At 49.9% G+C, this 21,600-nt stretch overlaps 1 protein-coding gene across 2 annotated transcripts in view; it reads left to right on the top strand.

Moving 5' to 3' along the window:
* The window catches only part of DNAH7 (dynein axonemal heavy chain 7), a 1,167,586-nt gene that overhangs the window by 640,350 nt on the left and 505,636 nt on the right, over positions 1–21,600 (top strand). For both annotated transcript variants that reach the window (XM_069615701.1, XM_069615700.1), the window contains one exon: positions 2,323–2,491. In XM_069615701.1, the coding sequence (XP_069471802.1) occupies positions 2,323–2,491 (169 nt within the window). The remainder of the gene's footprint in view (positions 1–2,322; positions 2,492–21,600) is intronic.

The following is a 21,600-nucleotide window of genomic DNA, read 5'->3' as shown; positions in this document are numbered from 1 at the left end:
GTAAAGGACTGCAGGAGCTGGTTCGCCATGCTGGGATCACATCAGGAAGAGACAGGAGCCCTTCCCAGCGACTGCGGGAACCGAGAAGCAGTACCAATGACGCCTGAACACAGAGAAGGGCTCAGGAGCAAAGCGGGAGCCATGAAAGACGTGGAAGCCACCAGATGAAGGCCATAAACAGTGAAGTGGAATCCCAGGGCACGTCTATATGTTTGCTGCAAGAGGTCCGATGAACGCCGAAGAAAGCCAGTGAGCCCTGAGAAGGGAAGCTAGGTCACTGGTGCACTTCGGCAGCTCCTTCAAGTACTGATAAGTGGCAGTTACATGAGTCGGGTGACCCCAGACAAGGAGGCTGGGCCACTGGGACAATTGATAAAGAATGTAAATCAAAGTGGGTTTGAGACCCAGTGTTTTGATAAAAGCGACACTGAATATTGAAACTGTGTGAATAGATGAAATACAGGACTAAAGAGAGAACCTGGCAGGAGAGTACACCAGGTTTCTTGTGTGTTTGGGACCCGCACCCAAACTGTGTAAAGGAACTACATGAAAGAACCTGGCAGGAGCATATACCAGCTGTCTTGCGAGTCTGTGACCCGCACCCAAATTGTGTAAAGGAACTACATGAGAGAACCTGACAGGAGAGTATACCAGGTGTCTTGCAAGTCTGGGACCTGCACCCAAATTGTGCAAAGGTAACTATATGAAAACACCTGGCAGGAGAGTATACCAGGTGTTTTGTGAGTCTGGGATCTGCACCCAAGTTTTGGTACTTTGAAAAGAGAATCCCAAAGAAGAGTCATGCCCTTAGGATTTTGAATTACATTAATTGTGGAAAAGACTTAGGGAAGGGAGATATTTTCCATGGATTGGATTGTAACATCAAGAGGAGGGGGTCATCCACTTGGGCTTTAAAGAACCTTGTTATTCTTTGAAACTTTGTTTTGGTGGAGAGAAACATGGGGAAGGGAGTCATTTCCAGGAACTGTGAACATTATCCATTTGGAATTTGTGTTGGATTATACCTTTTTGTTGAACTTGAACATTTGTGCACCTTTCAAGCCAAAGACAAAACCCTTAACACCTTATAGTTACTTTTAGAATGAGAGGGCTAGTATAGGATGTTGGACACAGGGCGTTTTGCTTTGGACATCTTGACTCGGGACAGACCCTTAGTTTTAGTTGATGTGGGGAAATACCTTGTAGGTTAGCGACAGTGAGGCATGTTCCAACCCCTTTTTTATCAGTTAATATAAGTGTATACCAACCACTATAGGGTCCCTTTGTCTGTGTCTCATTCCTGGTCCCTCAAAGGGCAGACATTCAAGGACACATTATTATTTACATTTTCAAAATCACTTTATTAAGTGATAAAATGTGCAATTCTTCCCGGTTTGGAGAACATGGCTCAGCCATTTAGAGAAGGTGCCAGACCACTACAGAAGTAACTTATTTGAAAATTGGGTTATAACTGAACTAGACAAAGCATTTCAAGTCAAAAGAGTGCGATATGTGATCTGCGATTACATTCAAACTCCAATCCAGATTCAGGAAATTCTAGATCAATCGGTTGGTTCTAGACATGATGGCCAAAATTAATTTGTTCTATAGGGAGCTGTCACTTACACATAAAGGGCGCGCAAGCTAGATGTGCCTTGTGACAGGTCCGTGGCCAGTGGGTCATGGACTAGTAATGGGGAAAAAATCACATGGTGCATAGATTAGAAACATACTGATAATATTGAAAATTAAATCTGTGATGATATAAAAAGAATAAACCTCAGTATGACTGGGGTGTGAGATATAAAATGACTAAACCTTGAAGTTCAGTGAAAAGGATTTAGCTATGAGAGAGTTAAATTGATGTAACCAAACCCTTGAATTTAAATCAAAACAGTTTAGCTGAAGAGACAATAAGGTGATGGCTTTATGCAACAAAATCCTTGAAATTTGGCAGGTGCTGAAAACTCTGTCAACTTAACTCTGAGCCCCCTGTAGCGCAGCCCATTAGCACACTAACTTAGGGCATCACGTATTGCCTCATTGATGACTTAATATACGTTTTCCCCCCTGAATTTTAAGGGTTTTGTTGCCTTGAACTGTTTCAACTTAGCTTTTTCACTGAATAAGCATAGACAAATACAAAAGCATTGTTCGCTACGTTTCGGGGTCTTGCTATAGCACATCCTTTGTCATTTGCATGGCCTCTTGGCACTTGCATTTATATAAGGAATCCTTTTCCAATATAGTGATATTTCTTTACCAGGTTTAATAGCTTTCAAAATGTGAAGTCACTTTAATGCTGTTCTCATTTTTTTACAGGTTGTGTTTGTAGATGATATCAACATGCCTGCTCGAGAGGTCTATGGGGCACAGCCTCCTGTTGAGTTGCTCCGCCAGTGGTTAGATCACTGGAACTGGTATGACTTGAAAGACTGCTCCATGATTAAACTTGTCGACATTCAAATTATGTGTGCTATGGGACCCCCAGGTAATGTACAACTTAATGCAGCATGTGCATTATATTTGTATTTGTTTTCTGATTGTACGTGAATAACTTGTTGTACCTCATGAATAGCAAAACATACTACAGTGTTAATAACCTGTTCCTCATCCTATTCCGCGAGGTAACAGCCCTGCAGCCCAAGTTAAAGGCCTGAGCGCAGCAAACTAAAGCTATTAGTACCCCGGGTTACCAAAGCAGCAACCTTGTGTGTTACAAAAAAAAGTAATTTCATTCAAAGAATGGGACGCGTGTGGCTTCCTGTTCAATGAATGAACATACTGTGCCAAGATGGCCCCCATGGTTGTGGAAGGCAGGGCTCTGTACAAAGCCCCTCTTCGATTTCCATGGTGGTCAGAAAAGCGAGATGCAGGGAAGCTGCTGCGGCGGGCAGCGCCACCGCCACAATCGGGTAAGTGGAGCTGGGGAAGTAGGTTGCGATTATTAAAAAATAAAAAAGAAGGGGGAAAGGGTGGGTGTTGAGAAGATGGTGGAGCGAGTTCGGGAAGCAGCCATCGGGTTCCATGAAATGCGGGCTGAGATCAGCCTGCGAACCAAGGAACGTGATTGGCTGTGCCCCCTCCCCCGGTTCTTAATGTAGCATTAGTAACCTGTTCCATGGGCTATACCGGGGCGGGGGGTAACAGCCCGGCAGCCCGCGTTAAAGGCCTGAGCGAAACAATGACGTTTAACGAGAGCGCCGGGGCGTTCCAGCCCGTGGACCAGGTTAAAAATGCTATTAGCACCTCAGGTTATCAAAGCGGTAACCCGGGGTGTTAAAAAGGTAAGTCTTTTCATTCAAAGAACTGGACACACGCACGGCTTCCTGTTCAATGAATTAAAATACTGTGGCAAGATAGCCGCCATCGTTGTGGAATGGGGAGCTCCGTAGAGAGCCCCTCTTCCATTTCCATGGTGGCCGGAAAAGCTAGAGGCATGGAAGCTGCTGCGTGGGCATCGCTGCTGCCACAGTCGGGGCTGTGGAGGGGGTTTAGGATAAGTAAAAAAAAAATAGAAGGGAAAAGGGTGGCCGGATGTTGAGAAGATGGCAGAGCGGGCGAGGGAAGCAACCTTAAGGTTCTATGGAAGGTGGGATGAGATTCAGAGTGTCAGCCCGCAAACCATGGAACCTGATTGGCTGCGCTTCCCCCCTCGAGTGCTAATAGGAAATACAATGTCAATTTCTTTAGTGCTTTGTATGACTTGAAATATTTGCTGAGCAACATTTTCTCATTAAAAAAGCTTTCTGAGCATTTATTTTAAACTATATTAAAAACACTGTATTGTATGTCCAGTAAAAGTGTAAATATAATTCGACTTCATCTTTTATCTACATACCCTCTCTTAATCAATGAAAAAAAAAAGTAGTACACACATGGCCTATCTGCCACAATCCAGAGATGTCCAATATGTGTTGGAACAGTGCAACTTTTGAATACTTTGATCCTACTATTTACCTTAGCAAAGGGAACCATACCGTCTAATCTACGCACAAGTACTCTTTTTAAATAAGCAAGCAGTAATCATACTTGTTTAGATGTCACCTCACATAGGCCTCTTTTCTGGGACCTAAGCGACCTCTGTGGACCAGGGATGCCCACCACCGGTGTTGAGAGGTACTTGGAGGGGATTCCCCAGAAGCTCTCTACATACCATGCCACTTGCCTCAAAACCAACATGCTTCCTACTAACAGGAGTGGATGCTCCCCAACATGCATACAGATTGGGGAATAGGAATAGATCAGGGCTCACACCTGGGATAGCCACTTAGCCTCACCCCACCCACCGGACCTCTGGCAGAGAGCATGTAAATATCCAGCACACCACATCAATGGAGTGGCCTAAGAATCCCACCTCCTCATATCCCAAACCTGTGTGTTTAGTAGAAATAGAGATGGACGCTGAGCAGCCTGCATAAAGCCTGTGAAAGCGAAATAAATATGGACTTCAATCTTGGAAACTTTGTTGGCCTCACTTCACCTACTCCTCATATTGGCGAGTGTCCATAAAAACCCAGCATCCCAACTCAATAAAGTGCCCAGAGAAACCATCCTCCCCACCACCGGTGCCAAAACATTTATCTTTTCTTTCATGCACACTGGAGACAGAGCAGCTAGCACTCTCACTGACCGTCACATGGATCTGGAACCATGGATCAGAAGATAAAACCCTCACCTGATTAAAACTCCAGTGCATTTCGAGTGAGAACGGACCCAAAAACCATATGCAGAACTACACAGTCAAATTGGCACTTCTGCCTGACTTCAAGATGGGGTATTTGAACCGTGGGGTATTGCCAGGCACGCAGAGCTTATAGCAAACAAAACATCTGAGAAACCTAAGGGGGCAACCAAAACACTAACAAAGCTCATAGAGAAAGAGGACATAGCCAATCATGAGACAAAAGGAGTTCAAGGCTAATGGAGCACCATTCAGGGACAGAATAACATCCCAGTCAGCTGCTTGGAGTATGGCTGACTAGTTTACCTAAGGAAGTACACACTAGGTCAAACACTAACTTAACACACCAATTGTAAGGACACAGTCCACCAAAAAAGATAATATTGTATCCCACAAAAGTAGACACAGTGTTAATTCCTTAAAAAAATGCTTTTTCTACGCTTGTCCTGTCCCTCAAGAATAGATAAATCTAACCTGTGCACCAGCAAACCCTAGTCACCACTAGTGCGCTGCTTATCTAATAGGGATAGCAAGAAGAGGGTGTCCCTAAACTAAACTGTGTGCATTGTTAAAATTACTCTAAACCAAAGAGTCAACCAACTTCTCAATTGGAATGTGCAATTACATGAAATTAGTGACAGTCCTCTCCTCCACAGGAGGATGTGTTCTCTGCGACACCGATGACCCCTAGGGTGAAGTGAGAGTACTGAGGCACCTACTGGAGTAATTGACTGTCCTGATGCAGTCAGGCAGGGATTTTGCTAGTTTTGTTGGACACTCGCCTTAGTGTGTACCATAAAATTGAATAACCCCTTATTAAAAACACACCGCCCCTCCAAATGCCCCGAAACTGGAAGCGTGGTGTATAAAACAGCCATTCATTTTTTAGTGTACTCCAGCTTAGTCAAAGGATATCAACAATTTTGGTTGACCGGTTTCAGTGACAAGAACGGTTGCTTATGTCACCTTCTTCAGGACCTGGGCACATACCTAATCGTGTTCAGGGTCACCGCATCATCTTATTAGTGGCTGATCATGTCTTCCAATGTCCTATAATGTACATCAGAGACAAAAAGGGAACAGGTAACATAACCATTAATTGGTCGTCAACATTAAATAAATGAATGCTCGGCTTCACCTAAAACGCAAGCCTGGGCCACAGACAACATGCCTCCATCACTGCCTACCTCTCAATGCCATCAGAAAAATCATGTGACTGGTGTTCAGTTGTGACAACCACGTTCAATATTCAGTGTCATCAAAAGGCTAGACTGCATCCTACAAGTAATTTGTCTGGGAACTGGAAGCACACAAACCAACAATATAATGCAATTGGACATTGCAATGGAATTAGACATTGCCTGATATATGGGCAAATGACTAGACTTTCTCTCCAACAAACACAGTAAAAGGTTACCAACTCTGCAGTCTCACCTCATTTGAAATGCAAACCGGGACACTACTACTTGCCCACATCCATCACAGGACGCTCATATTCTCTGGCAGGCATTGGTTCGGCATACAGCTCGACCTCGAAGTACTGCAGGAAAGGTGGATGACTAAATCACTCGTCAAACAAATGTGCTTGTCCAAAAAATCCACTTGTTATTACACCGTAGCAGCTTAAATCAGATGATGCTACATAACTTCCCACTGGCTACCCCCATGCATGTACCCTATCCTAATATGTTGCAGAGCTCAGATGCTTTGCCTCTCGCCTTTTCTCGAGCATGAGTTGGCATAGCCACCAGCGTTTATACAGCGCAGCATCAGATGACTGAATGCAGTCACATGGATGCGCTGCACTAATTCTCCTCCACCTGTCTGCATCCTTCAACACGATTAACCACTCAATCCTCCTTGACCGTCTCCACTCCCTTGGAATCCGTGGCACCGCCCTCAAATGGATCGCCTCCTTCCTCAACAACAGGAAACAAATTACGCTCCTCTCCCCTTTTGTCTCAGCTGCTCGTTCGGTTAATACTGGAGTACCGCAAGGCGCATGTCCATCTGCTCTCCTGTTCAAACTCTATATGTCCACACTTCCAGGAATCATCCGCCTGCACCAGTGGCGGCTGGTGAGTCTGAAAGCTGGTGGGGCGTAAATTCCCTAGGGCGAATTTAGTAGCGAGCGCGTGCAGTGCGCAAGCCCACCACCCCCTGCGAAATTTTTGGAAAAATGGCCAACAAAATGTGCAATTTACTGTCCAAAAAACCCGAAATATGAAAAAAAGCATTCGGTTTTACATATTAATGGTGGTACACTATTCTTACGTGTGCAAGTGTGATGGTGTATTTTACAGCAGCTTGTATTTAGAATAGCTGGTACTATGGTGTATGCATAAAGAAATTCATTATATAGTCAGTAATGATGGAAACATGTTTGTCATGCTGTTACTGGCATTCGCATGCGTTCATCCTCTTACTAAGGTGGGATTTTAGGCATTTTCTGAAAGGGGGAAACTAAGCTAAAATATTACTTTAGTTTTTAACCACTTAATGCGACATTTGTCCTACCTCTAATGGCTGTCTGCCTCGCTGAGTTGCCATTGCTTCAGTTGCTCAAAGTTGCAACACGAGGAATGCACAGGTCTCAGAAATAGCACATACATATTGCATGGAGAAAAATGCAACAGAAATAGTTTACTAAGTTTATTATGTTGAGTGCTTTATTATCAACCAACAACCATAACATCAAAACATACTTCACATTTCTCACTGTTCTGTCAAAATTGTGTCACCCCTTATGCCAGACAATAGCTCACCTGAGACTGAAAACAGTGCACAAATGAGTGATACCGCTCCTCCTGGGCGATCAGACAGAGGCTTCAGGCTGCCCCCAACAACAGAAAGAGGAGGCGTATAATAAAAGAAATCACAGGGCTGCACTCTCGTCAATTGGGTGGCAGCAGACAGGATCTGGGCCATCTAACCAGGACTTCCAAAAGCATTGTGCCTGGGGAGGGGTTGAGTGGTGTATGGTTTTATGAAGAAATGGCTCTCAAAATTCATTCACATCTATGACTTCCACACCAACCCGACGTCATGGTTTCAGGATATTTTAAAAAACAAATGGATTTGTGGTATGGTTTGTACACACAGCTTTAAAAACTAAACAAAAATAGTTTCTCGGACAATAATTCAAAATGTAAATAAACATCTAAGCCCTGCAATAATGAAGGACATTTGGTCACCCACGATAACACGGTTCCATGAAGATGCACTGAGATCGAATTAACAATTGCACATACATTCATTAACAAATTCGGAGTGTTATGATATGATAGTTTATTTATAATAACGTGCTTAATACTCAGAGGTTCAATTGGCAAAGGTCGGGGTGACGTTTTGAGGGGTAGGTGGGCAGCTAGGAGCCCTGCAAGGAGGCTGTTCCCATATCCATATGCAAGATCACGGGGCCCTGCTCCACCGTTTACTGGGGTGGGCAGGAGCACGGGGCCCTGCTCCACCGTTACTGGTCCTGGAGCAGGAAGGAGCACGGGGCCCTGCTCCACTGTTTACTGGTCCTGGAGCGGGCAGGAGCACAGGGCCCTGCTCCACCGTTTACTGGTCCTGTAGCGGGCAGGAGCACGGGGCCCTGCTCCGCCGTTTACTAGTCCTGGGGCGGGAGGAAGCGCTTTATGGGATCGGATATCACGCCAGCTGAGCCTTTGCAAGGATCGATGGCTATCCACAATGGAGCATTGGGCTTTTGCTTAGCGGGCGGAGGGGCGGTGGTAGGGCCCAGCTAAGCTCATTTCATCCTGCCACCTTTGAGTGGGCACCTGGTGGGAGGGGTGGCCCAGGAGTATATATGCAGTCTTGCAGGGGTGAAGCCTTTGTCATGCACTATGGAGAAGGATATCTTGTGGACCTTTGACCTTACCTCGTGGCCACTTGCTGTAACAGGGAGAACTTTCATGAATCTGGACCTTTACTCTCAGAATACATAAAACTGGATACCTGGACAAGACAATGAAACCAAGCAGGTGCTGATATTACATAACATAACACTGCATGCCTGTACAGAACCAAGCACATAGCATAAAGCTGCATACCTGGACCAGGGAATGACACCAAGCAGGTGCCAATAATACAAAGCCACATGCCTGCGCAGAGCAATGACACGAAGCAGGTGCTGATATTAATTACCCAGCATAAAGCTGCATGCCTGTACAGAACCAAGCACATAGCATAAAGCTGCATACCTGGACCAGGGAATGACACCAAGCAGGTGCCAATAATATAAAGCTGCATGCCTCTGCAGACATTACATAGCATAACGCTGCATGCCTGCGCAGAGCAATGACACCAAGCAGGTGCTGATAATACACAGCATAAAGCTGCATGTCTGTACAGAACCAAGCAGGCGCCGATAACATAAAGCTGCATGCCTGCGCAGAGCAATGACACCAAGCAGGGGCTGATATTACACAGCATTCAGCTGCATGGGGTACAGAACCAATCAGGTGCCGATAATATAAAGCCTCACAGAACAATGGCACCAAGCAGGTGCTGCTATTACTTGTTCTTTTGGAGCCACTCCTGAATGAGATTTCACAAACATCTAGTCATCCCTCGGGGGTTAGTTGCCAGTCCTGAATTTAAGTCACTGCCCTTTGCATTCTGGTACTCATAGGACAATTATTTTTAAAAGGGACTACAAGTGCATTACAGGAATTAAAGAAGCACAGGACACTGATCACGCTTCCTGCATAGGTTTTGAAGTAAATGCAACCAGTGGCTTTAGGAGAACAGTGGGCACGAGTTGGACATTGCAAGGCCGACTGGAAGCCAAGGCCTCGGCACTTCGTTCCCCGTACTCCATGCAAGACACTGCCTTACTGCTAAGCACTGCAAACTCCCGCCCTGCCCCCCACCCCCCATCTACAACAAGGTGCTGGAAACAAACAGTACCAACCGCCACCCCCTCCCTCACCGTCATCTCATGCCCCCTTCCTAGGCCAGTCCCCAACACAAAGGTCCGACGGGCCCATCAGGCAGTTAGGGGCCACTGAGGTGGGTCGGGCCGAGCAGTTACGGCACCCACTACTTAAACAATGCAATTAACTAGTACCCAGAAACCGTGCCAGTTAATACTACAAATAGCTTTGGGTAACACTCAAATCTTTAAACCAGCCAACAGGCCCGTTTGTACCCCATGCCTCCCCTCCCCCCCGGCGACGCTCCAGGTTTCTAAGCGCGGACCCGGGGATCAGAGCCCGTGCTTTCAAGGCGAGCACGTTGCTGCTGACTCAGTGGCCCGAGCGACCACTGCATCTGCTAATTGTGCCGTTTTATATTTTCGGCATTTTTGGACAAAAAATGCCGAAAATATTAAACGGCACAAGTCACCAGGGAGAGCCCTGGCAGGGAGAGGCTCTCCCTGGTGACTTGTGCCATTCCTCGTTTTATATATTCGGCATTTTTTGTCCAAAAAATGCCAATATAAAACGGCACAATTAGCAAATCTGATGCAGGAGTGGTCGCCGGGCCGCGGCTGATGGGCAGCAGCGCACGCCTGCCTGCCCTGGGCCTTGCCCGGTCCGGCCGCATGGCCCAAGGCAAGGTCCTTAAATTGGGCCACGGCCCATGCCAGTGCCGGCATGGACCAGGGGTAAAAGGCCCCAGGCTGCCCCCGCCTTGGTGGTAGCGGGCGGCCCGCTACCACCAAGGCTCTACTTGACTGGCAGTCAGCTCGGCACTGGCAGCCAACACTGAACGACGTGTAGGCGTTGGCCTACACGTCGTTCAGTGTTGACTGGGCCTGGCCTGCCCGTGGTGGACGGTCACGGTAGTTTGGGCCCGGGGAGGGGACAGAGCGTAAGTAACTGTAACACTTACACTCCCCAAGTCCCCGGGCTCAAACAGAACAAACATGGGGGGATGGGGACGGGTCGGGGAAGGGATACTTACCGGATCCGCGGCGCCGCTGGGCTCTAGGTAGGCTGGCCTGGTGCAGAGCAGTAGCAGCAGCACTCGTGTGTTGTTGTCGTCGCGTCGGAAGAAAGAGAAACTAGCAGGCGTACGCACGCACCCTGCGCCGCCAGTCATAGATACAGTAATGTCATTGGCTGTTTGCCAGCCAATGACATTACTGTAACCGTGGCAGGGGAGGGATTGGGAAACCTAAGTGCACTGTTTGCGCACATTTTATACTGGCGGGGCCACCCCTGAAGCGCCCCGACAGGCTTCTAATGAAAGGGGCTATGTAGAGTGCGTGGAGCTACGAGCTCATAGAAACAAATAGAAACAAAATATACTAAATTGGGACTCGCCCCGCTGTGAAAGCCGGGCCGGCCTATACTAGTATATTGTTTCCTTGCCACAGCGCCCCCGTGCTGTTGGCAAAGGAAATGCAGCACGACTAGAAGCTAAAAGAGATTCAATCAGAGAAGCTCTGATTGAATCTCTTTTAGCTTCTCTTTTTTTTTTTTCAGGGGGGGGCCCCCCGGTCGCCCAACGATAGCAGCCGCCACTGGCCTGCACAATATCTTGTGCTAAAACTGCACTGATGATACCGAAATCATCCTTAAAATCCACAACTCCGACTCCAACCCCCAGCCTGACCTCGCTGTGTGCCTCCGAGATATTGACCATTGGATGACTATAAATCACCTCCTCCTAAACCCCATTAAAACCGAAATCATGGTGTGCAGCAACACTGAGCTTCTCCCTCGTCCACTCCCTTGGCCTCCTTCCACGGTCCAACCCCTCACCCCCTGCGTCACAGTAAAAAACCTGGGATGCACTATGGCCTCTGACCTAACCCTGTCGCCACAGATCAACAATGTCTCTAAATGCTGTCACTACCATCTCAAAATTCTCAGGCGCATTTTCCCTTCCTCTCCTTCCAGAACAGACTTACCGCTGTTATGTCCATTGTAATGTCGAGACTCGACTATGCCAACTCCCTATACCTAGGGGTCCCGGCATATCACCTTAATAAACTGCAAAGAGCGCAAAACGCTGCAGCTAAACTGCTCCTCACCCTAGGTCCAAGAGACCACACCTCTCCTGCTCTCCGAACCCTCCACTGGCTCCCAGTCGGACGTGGGGCCAATTTCAAGACCCTGTGCATCACTCATTGCGCAGTACACAAGACTAGCCCACGATACCTGCAAGATAAGTTAAAATCTTACCTCCCACACCACACCCTAAGATCAAGCACTGCCCCCCTTTTAGTGATCCCAACCACTAACTCCGCCAGGATCGGAGGATCCTCTTTCACAGCATTGGCCCAATTCTGTGGAACTCGCTTCCACCACACATCCTACACACCCAAGACTATATGACATTCCTGAAATTAATAAAAACATGGCTGTTTCCATAACGCCAACATCAACCTTAAAGATGCGACTGAACTCCCAACAGCCCAATGACTAAATACACAATGGGACCCCCAACCTTGTCTTCAATGAATATGCCCACTGATTGGGCTATAGACAACCGTTGCCATGATGTCGCTATGTATCCCAAAGTATTAAGGATGGAGTGAATGGATGGAGTGAGTGAGTGGATGGAGTGAGTGAGTGGATGGAGTGAGTGAGTGGATGGAGTGATTGAGTGAGTGGATGGAGTAGAGTGGGTGGAGTGGATGAAATGAATCGAGTGGATGAAATGGATGGAATAGATAAAATGGATAGAGGGGATGAAATTGAAGGAATAGATGAAGTGGATGGAATGGATGAAATGGACAGACAGATGGATAGGATGGATAGGATGGGTAGGATGGATAGGATGGGTAGGATGGATAGGATGGATGGAGTGGATGGGGTGGATGGACGAAGTGGAATGTATGTATTGAATGGATGCATGTAGAATGAATAGATGTAATGTTAGTATATGGAATAGATGGGTTGATGGAAGTGTCGAAAGTGTCGGAAGGCATTAAATGGACAGACTAGATGGACTGGATGGACTAGACGGACTGGATGGGACTGGATGGATGGATGGATGGATGCCATTGATGGAAGGGATGGATGGATGGCATTGGTGGGATGGATGAATGGCATTGATGGAAGTGATAGATAGATGGCATTGTTGGAACCGATGAATGGATGGCATTCATACCATTGCACCCATGCAGCCTACGACACTATCTCTCTCTACTGACCAGAACTGCGGTTCCCGAGGGCATTCAACCTACCAGCGCTTTGAGATTATACCAATGATATATAGAGCGGTATATAAATGCTAAGTAACATAACATAACATGAGCCATTGTCATCATGAACCAGGCTGACTGTCATGATATGGCCATGCAGCTTCTCTCGGACCACTTCAGCTATAGCAGAAGAGCAACTGATCAAACCCAAGAACTCTGATCCCTGATTGTTCTGATTATTGAATAGGCTGAATGGGAGGATTACATTAATAGCAAGGAGGCCGAGTTCCTGTTACCTAAGCATCCCAGACTTCCTATGTTTATGCATTACCAAAAATTCTCAAAGGGGTTTCCCTGCCCCATGGTTTCAGGTAAAGGCTCCATTTTGGAGACTCTATCCCATTATGTGGACCATTTTATTAAGGTGACAATCTTGATAATGCAGTCTTATTTGAAGGATTCCACTGCAATGCTGAATGTGCTTAATACTTTGGGTTTTAATTCACAGACGCAATTTTTGGTGACAATGGACATTGAATTATTATATTCAAAGATCCCACAGGAGGCAACTTTATTGGCTGTACAAAATTTGATGGAGACACAACAGAGAGAAGTTCCCACCACATTCATACTACAATTGGCTGAGATCACCCTCACAAAAAACTTTTTTGGGCTGCCAAGATCAATTCCTAGATCACATTTCTAGAACTGCAATGGGAGCAACTTTTTCTCCCAGCCTGGTGAACATATATTTCATGCACAGATATGCTTATGGCATCGATAGATCAATGACGTCTTTATGATATTTGCAGGCTCAGCCGATGATTTAGGATGGTTCATTGGGTGGATTAATGACCGGAATCCCTTTTTGAAGTTCACCCACGAATACAGTAAGGTGGAGATCAACTTTCTAGATTTAAAGAGCCAGATGCTGAGGCGCAATACCTCAGTGTTTAAAAAGTCCACATACCGAAATGCTCTACTCTGTTATGGTAGTTATCATCCTAAGGCAACACAAGATAGTCTCTATTTTGGAAAATGTTTGCAAATATAAGCGCCAAGCAGGATTGCTCACAGAACGGTTTGTGAAACGAGGTTATCCATGCCGAGCCATTAAGAAGGCAGCAAAGAGAGCCCATAACATACCTAGAGAAACCACACTTGAATAACGAGGAGAGGAGGCTTAAGAGTGCAATACACATACTGTGGCCGATTTTGAAACGGGTAAGAGAAGACTAGAAAAACCTTGCTTTGCAATCAAGTGTAGACAAAATATCCTGGATGTGTTGGTTCACACAACCGACTTGGAACCTGAGCCGTCTGTGTCCCAAAAAGAGTGTTTGAGCAAAAGGGGATCACTGGCCCCGCACCATGTGGTTCATGCGTGGCTTGCCCTCAAACAAGATGATCTAAGAGCATTGAGATTGGTTGGAACACCCCCTGGGTTCAAAACAGTTTCACCAATTGTAGCACAACAGGCGTGATACATCTGATCACATGCCCATGTAATCTACGATATCATAGTTGCCAACATGACCCATTCCAATCTGCAGGTGCTTATCCAGTCCTGTTTTTTTTCTTTACTTTCTGGGACGTGTAGTTTCACTTCACCCATTTGAAACACGGAACACAAGTCCCAAAATCCTCCACACTACTACTCCCTATTCCCTTTTCCAAAAATCGCGTCCACGCTCCAATCAACCATTCTTCCTTCTGCTGGTCTCTTGGTCTGCTACCTCCTCCTCCTCTGACCTCACGCGAGCAACCCCAATCCCTTGCTCTTTAATCCATCAGCATCTTCTCCTATTGTGTTTCTTGCCCTGGCCAATCTGGCTCTGTGTTCACCACTTGTGACGTGTTACAATCACAAGAAGTAATAAGTAGTATGTTAAACCCCACCCATTTTTGGAAATGCAGATCTGCCATGTTGCAAGAATTGTGACCTGAGGTGTAATGTTTCCACGTGATAGTAGTGTGCCATGAAACGGCAATGTCCAAGGTAAGGGATAGTTTGTTTTGTGAGCACGGCTCCATCTCAAGTCTCTGAAGCACAGTGGTTCTGCTGCAGAGAGCGTCATGTTAGTTGTCTGCAGCAGCTTTCTGCTTTTTCTTCTGTTCCCTCTCTCTCTCTTTGTTTGCCCTTGGAGATCATGACACTGAAAGGTAGATAGCATAGGGTGCTTATGGGATGTGCTCTTTCTGCTGGGCTCTCCATATTGCTGTAGCATTGGTTCTGGCGCTAGAAAAGAGAGAGAAAACTTGTCTAGCCTTTGTGCCACGAGGCATGGAGTGATGCAAGTGGGTACTGCCCATGTATAAATTGGCACCTGGGGATTGGACATGAGTTGGGGCCCTCTCAACTGCCACCGTCCCCTTCTGTCGTAGGACTGGCTCTGGCTTCCACCCTGGCAGGACTCACTCACCAGTCCGAAGGGGGTGCCCATCCCCTTGTAATAAGGTCCGGTTATTGATCATGTCATGAACGATCGACCATGAAACAACCATTCTCCAGCATGGGGTCTGGTATGGATTCACATGCTCATGAATATTCCCCGTCGTCAGGCTGGGAATCCTCGGTAAAGAAAAAATCAGTATCAGTTTCGTTTCTGATCTGTCTTTCTTAGTAGTAACCAATCACTGATCTCTGGGTCATACTGCCCCCAGCCAATGACTTGCTTCTCCCTAAGCCCCGCCTCTGGCAGCCATCCTCAGATTTTTACCGAATGCTCAAGTGTTGGGAGTCCTCGAGTTTAGCTCTCGAGTTTTTTTACTGCGTTTTCACGTTTGTTCAGGAGATTTCTCATTTTTTCGGTTTAATTGAGCCTCAAGCTCCACCGTTTCTACTTCCGATAACGGGGACGCATTTCGGGATTCTTCTACGCCCCTCAAGGGTGAAGTTTTCATCGAGTTTACACTTCTTGGAGGATTCCGGAAGATCTGCGGCCTACCTCAAGGACATGGCCCAGGACAAAGGGTGCTCGACGCCCGGATCCCAGCTGTTCAGGAACTGCCCTGGATGCGGGTTATATAACGTTTTCAAGGAGGACGAGCATTCGCAATGTCTCTACTGCCTCCATTGGGACAAGACACACGTGGAGAAGGACTGTGCGTTCTGCAAGAACCTTTCGGAACGGACCAAACAAGATCGTTGTTCCCGCCTCGCCACCTGGCTGGAGAAGGGCACAGCAAGTGAGAAGGCGAAGAAGAAGTCTGAGCGGGCTTCTAAGTCCTTTGAGGGCGCCCCGGTGACGGGGGCCCAACAGAAGGCCAAGCACCGCGAGTCCGCGGGCTCCGGGAGCGCCGAAAGGTCAGGCTCTTCGGTTGCTAAGCACGGCGCTACTACCCTGGCACGTTCGACCACGAGCCAGCGCTCTGGGTCGGGGAAGAGGAAGTCCGAGAACCCAGGTAGGCCGCTGGAGCGGACCCGGTCGATCTGGAAGGGGGAGCGAGGCGTTGACCCTCCCCCCCAAGGCGAAGGCCCAGGACGCACCTAAGGTGGTGAGGGCTTTGATCCACCCGGCTAAGGCCTCTACCGAAGTGGTCTCTGCGACCCTGGCGGAGCCGGCTGAGATTATGCCAATGGAAACGGCCTCTGGGCCCAGAGTATCCCTGCCGCCGCGGAGGGAATCCTCTTTCCAGCCCATCGCTAAGACCCCCATGAAGCCCCCAGCTGAAAAAGAGGGGGGGGGGCGGTGGCCATTACAGACTCTGAATCAGCCTCTGAGGAGGAACTGGTGGAGACCGAGAGGGGCCTCAACGAAAGGTCCATAGGCCTCAACGAGAGGTTCATAAACCTCAACGAGAGGTTCGGGAAGGTTCGATCCCAGGGACGGTCCCTGCTGACGTGATCGAAGATAGCGACGAGGATGATGAACAGGGCCCACTGGAGCGGCCATCCCGTCCGTCGCAGCAATTGCCCGAGCCCCAGGATAGCTCGGCGGCCATTTTGTTGGCAATCCAATCCTTATGGACCGAGATCAGGACGAGATTACCACGCACACCGACGGAGGAGCCAGAACCAGGCCCGTTGGGAAGCCCTCCGAACAAGCTAAGGAGAGTCCACCCCGCTCCGCCCTTCGTGCCTGCGAGACCGGTGGACCCCTCATCCCCCTCGCCGGACCTTAGCGAGGATGCGGCGATAGATACGGTGACGGGGGCGGACGATGACGGTGGCGAGGACATCCCGTTATCACCCCCCCCTCGGGCATCCCCCGCCGACGAGTTGACTCTTTCCACGCCATGATAACCAGGGCATCCGAGCTCTTCCAGCTCTGCCTTGAAGAACAGAAAAAGGAGGGGTTTCTGTACCAACGATGAGAGGCTAAGAGGAAGATGGTCCTCGCAGTGCCTTTACTCGACGACATCTGGGACGAGGGACTTGCTGTCCTCAAGAACCCTGCCACGACACCCGCCAAGAGGGACAGGTACGAGAAGAAGTACCGAGTCCCCGATGCTGCCCCCTTGTGCCTCAGGGCCGAGCCCACGCCGGACTCGGTCGTCTCGGCAGCGGCTAAGAAGAAGGCAGCGGGTGCGGCGGCTTCAACTTCCACTTCCCCGCCGGACAGCGAGGGTAAGAAGTTGGACTCTATGGGACGACGAGTCATCTCGTCGGCGGCGACGATGATTAAGGCGACCAATGCCTTAGCGATCGTGGCCCGCTACGACAGGGAGCTCTGGTTCAAGATAGCTCCCTGCTAGATTTCCTGCCTGATGACAAAAGGGCGAAGGCCCTAGAAATTCTGCAGGAGGGCGAGGTGGCGTCGGACCACGCCATTACGGTGGCAACGGACATTGCCGATACCGGATTTCGCCAACTGGGAAACAGAGTTTGCCTCCGACGACGAGGATGGCTCAAGGCGACAGACTTTCGCCAGGACGTCCAGACCAGAGTGTTGGACATGCCGTTCGACGGCAACAACCTCTTTGGTAAGGCGGTGGATGTGTCTCTACAGGCCATCAAGACCGACTCGGAGACGGCCCGGGCCCTTGGGGTGCTTCAGCAGCGACGGCCCTTTTGGAGCTGTGGAGGCAGACAGGGTGCCTCCAAAGGATCCAGCGGTGGCTCCTCCACCTACCAACAGGCGGCCCGCTCCTCTTCCCAGGAGGCCTACAGAGGTCGTGGCAAGCAAGGGGGTTCCCGCCGTCGTCGCCAAGGAGGCCAAGGCGGCAAGGCCGCTTCCAAGCGAGACTGACCCGGCCGGGTGGTCGGGCCCCCACCGAAGCACCCCAGTGGGAGGCCGACTGATGAAGTTCGTCAGGGTGTGGGAGTCCATCTCCACCGATCGTTGGGTGTTGGACACCCTGGCCAACGGGCACTCGCTGGAATTCCTAAAGAAGTGCCCTCGCATTCCTCCCGTGAACAGGAAGGAGAATCACGTCCCTCAACTGCTGTTGGAGGTAAAGGCGATGCTCAAGAAAGGTGCCATCAAGCTCGTCCCCAGGAGGCTCTGGGGCTCCGGAGTATACTCAAGGTACTTCTTCGTCAGAAAGAAGACAGGCGGTTTGCACCCCATCCTAGACCTGCGTCGGTTAAACAAATACATCAAGGCGCAGAAATTCAGGATGGTCACCCTCCAACACGTACTGGGACAGCTGGAGGAAGGCGACTTCCTATGGTCGCTGGACCTGGAGGATGCCTACTTCCACATCCGCATTCTAAAAAGGCACAGGAAGTTCCTGAGCTTCGTGGTTCAAGGACACCACTACCAATTCAGAGCCCTACCGTTCGTATTAAAGTCGGCACCCAGGGTTTTAACCAAGTGCCTGGCACCAGTGGCAGCGCTGCTGCGCCTGCAGGGGATCCACGTCTACCCCTACCTGGACGACTGGCTAATCCGGGCAAGGTCAAGGGAACCCGCCGTCGATCATACGGCGAGGACTGTCCGGTTGCTCACGGAGCTGGGGTTCTCCATCAACTACCCCAAATCCCACCTGGTTCCGTCGCAAGTAGCACTGTTTTTGGGGGCGAAGCTCGATTCAGTGGAGCAATTGGCCTCCCCTTCAGAGGAGAGGACCAAAACCATCGTGGGCAAGGTACGGCGACTGTTAGCCACGGACGTGACCAGGGTGAGGTCCATCAAGTCCCTTCTCGGGATGATGTCCTCGGGCATCTACCTTGTGCCCCTTTGCAGACTTCGGATGCGTCCGCTACAGGAGTTCCTCGACGCCTGCTGGTTTCAGGCGGGGGGCTGCTTCAAGGACAGGATCCCCCTCGACGAGGAGTTCCGTCGGGTGATCCTATGGTGGGGCAACCGGGCTCACCTCACGACGGACACAGACTTTCAAACCCCGGCGTTCCAGGAGACGGTGACTACGGACGCCTCCCTGGAGGGTAGGGGGACCAACACCGGAGATCTCCACGCAAGAGGCCTTTGACTCCCGGAGGAGAGGTCTCTCCACATCAACATTCTGGAGCTCCGAGCAGTGTTCTGGGCTCTCAAGTCATTCCTTCTGTCCCTCAAGGGCAAGGTGGTGAGGATCTTCACCGACAACACCACCACAATGTTCTATATACGGAGAAAGGTGCCATCAAACTCGTCCCCAGGAGGCTCCGGGGCTCCGGAGTATACTCAAGGTACTTCCTCGTCAGAAAGAAGACAGGCGGTTGGCGCCCCATCCTAGACCTGTGTCGGTTAAACAAATACATCAAGGCGCAGAAATTCAGGATGGTCACCCTCCAACACGTACGGGGACAGCTGGAGGAAGGCGACTTCCTATCTTCGCTGGACCTGGAGGATGCTTACTTCCACATCCCCATTCTAAAAAGGCACAGGAAGTTCCTGAGGTTCGTGGTTCAAGGACGCCACTACCAATTCAGAGCCCTACCGTTTGGATTAAAGTCGGCACCCAGGGTTTTCACCAAGTGCCTAGCACCAGTGGCCGCGTGGCTGCGCCTGCAGGGTGTCCACGTCTACCCCTACCTGGACGACTGGCTAATCCTGGCAAGGTCAAGGGAACTCGCCTTCGATCATACGGCGAGGACCGTCCGGTTGCTCACGGAGCTGGGGTTCTCCATCAACTACCCCAATTCCCACCTGGTTCCGTCGCAAGTAGCACTGTTTTTGGGGGCGAAGCTCGATACAGTGGAGCAATTGGCCTCCTCTTCAGAGGAGAGGACCAAAACCATCCTGGGCAAGGTACGGCGACTGTTAGCCACGGACGTGGCCAGGGTGAGGTCCATCAAGTCCCTTCTCGGGATGATGTCCTCGGGCATCTACCTTGTACCCCTTTGCAGACTTCGGATGCGTCCGCTACAGGAGTTCCTCGACGCCCGCTGGTTTCAGGCAGGAGGCTGCTTCAAGGACAGGATCCCCCTCGACGAGGAGTTCCGTCGGGCGATCCTATGGTGGGGCACCCGGGCTCATCTCACGACGGGCACAGACTTTCAAACCCTGGCGTTCCAGGAGACGGTGACTACGGACGCCTCTCTGGAGGGTTGGGGGGCCCACACCGGAGATCTCCACGCAAGAGGCCTTTGGCTCCCGGAGGAGAGGTCTCTCCACATCAACATTCTGGAGCTCCGAGCAGTGTTCTGGGCTCTCAAGTCGTTCCTTCCGTCCCTCAAGGGCAAGGTGGTGAGGATCTTCACCGACAACACCACCACAATGTTCTATGTACGGAAGCAAGGAGGCACCAGATCCCCAGCCCTATCCAAGGAGGCCCAGGATCTGTGGCACAGGGCTGTCGCCCAGGGGATGTTTCTGGTTCCCTTCCAACTGGCAGGAATAAAAAACACCATCGCGGACTCACTCAGCAGGGAGCTGCGCTCGTGCCACGAGTGGGAACTGTGCCAGGACCAAGTGGATCGACTCTTCCAACGATGGGGCAAACCCCAGATCGACTTGTTCGCGACGGCGACGAACTCCAAGTGCCAGAGGTTCGCCAGCGGGTTCCCACAGCTGAGGAGCATGGGCGATGCTTTCTCGTTCCCTTGGGACGGCCTGTTTCTATACGCGTTCCCTCCGTTGCCGTTGCTGCTCCGCCTCATAAACCAGCTCAAGAAGTCCAGGTGCAGGATGATCCTCGTTGCACCGGCGTGGCCGAAGCAGATCTGGTTCCCGGACCTTCTGGACTTGTCAACGTCCCCACCAGTCAAGCTGCCGGCGGACACGGATCTTCTCTCCAGAGAAGGAGGCGCCATTCTCCATCACGACCCACAGTCGCTGAACTTGCAGGCCTGGCTCCTGCAGCACTAGAGTTTGGAGGGTACGATATCCCGGCTGATTGCAGAGAGGTTCTTGCAAAGGCCAGGGCGTCCTCAACCCTCAAGTGTTAGGGTCATAAATGGAAGAGGTTCTCTGTCTGGTGCCGTGCACAGAAGATTAACCCTCTGCGGATTACAGCCCCTCAAGTGCTGCCGTACCTACTGTCGCTGGCCAAAGCTGGACTGGCTCACGCCTCCATAAAAATACATCTGGCTCCCATCTCCCGATACACCAGGACTATGGGACGGGCGTCCTTGTGGTCTCATTGCCTGGTAAAGGAATTTATGAAGGGACTATTCCGATCATTCCCGCCGGTGAAGGCCCCTGCCCCGGCGTGGGAGCTTAATGTAGTGCTGACCAGGCTCATGGGAGCCCCATTCGAGCGTATGCATTCGGCGCCTTTGAAGTTCCTGTCATGGAAGACAGTGTTGCTCGTGGCCATCACCTCTGCACGATGAGTGGGAGAGATTCAGGCCCTATCTTGCAAGCCTCCATACTTGACTTTTCATGACACGAGGATAGTGCTGAGGACGCACCCCTCCTTCATGCCCAAGGTGCCGTCGGACTGCCACCTCAACGAGCCCTTGGTGTTACCAGTTTTCTTC

Source organism: Ambystoma mexicanum, chromosome 9 (genome assembly GCF_040938575.1).
Source record: "Ambystoma mexicanum isolate Mex_15411 chromosome 9, UKY_AmexF1_1, whole genome shotgun sequence".
NCBI lineage: Eukaryota > Metazoa > Chordata > Amphibia > Caudata > Ambystomatidae > Ambystoma > Ambystoma mexicanum.
Note: the sequence above shows the minus strand (reverse complement) of the source record. Positions and strands in the feature narration are given on the sequence as shown.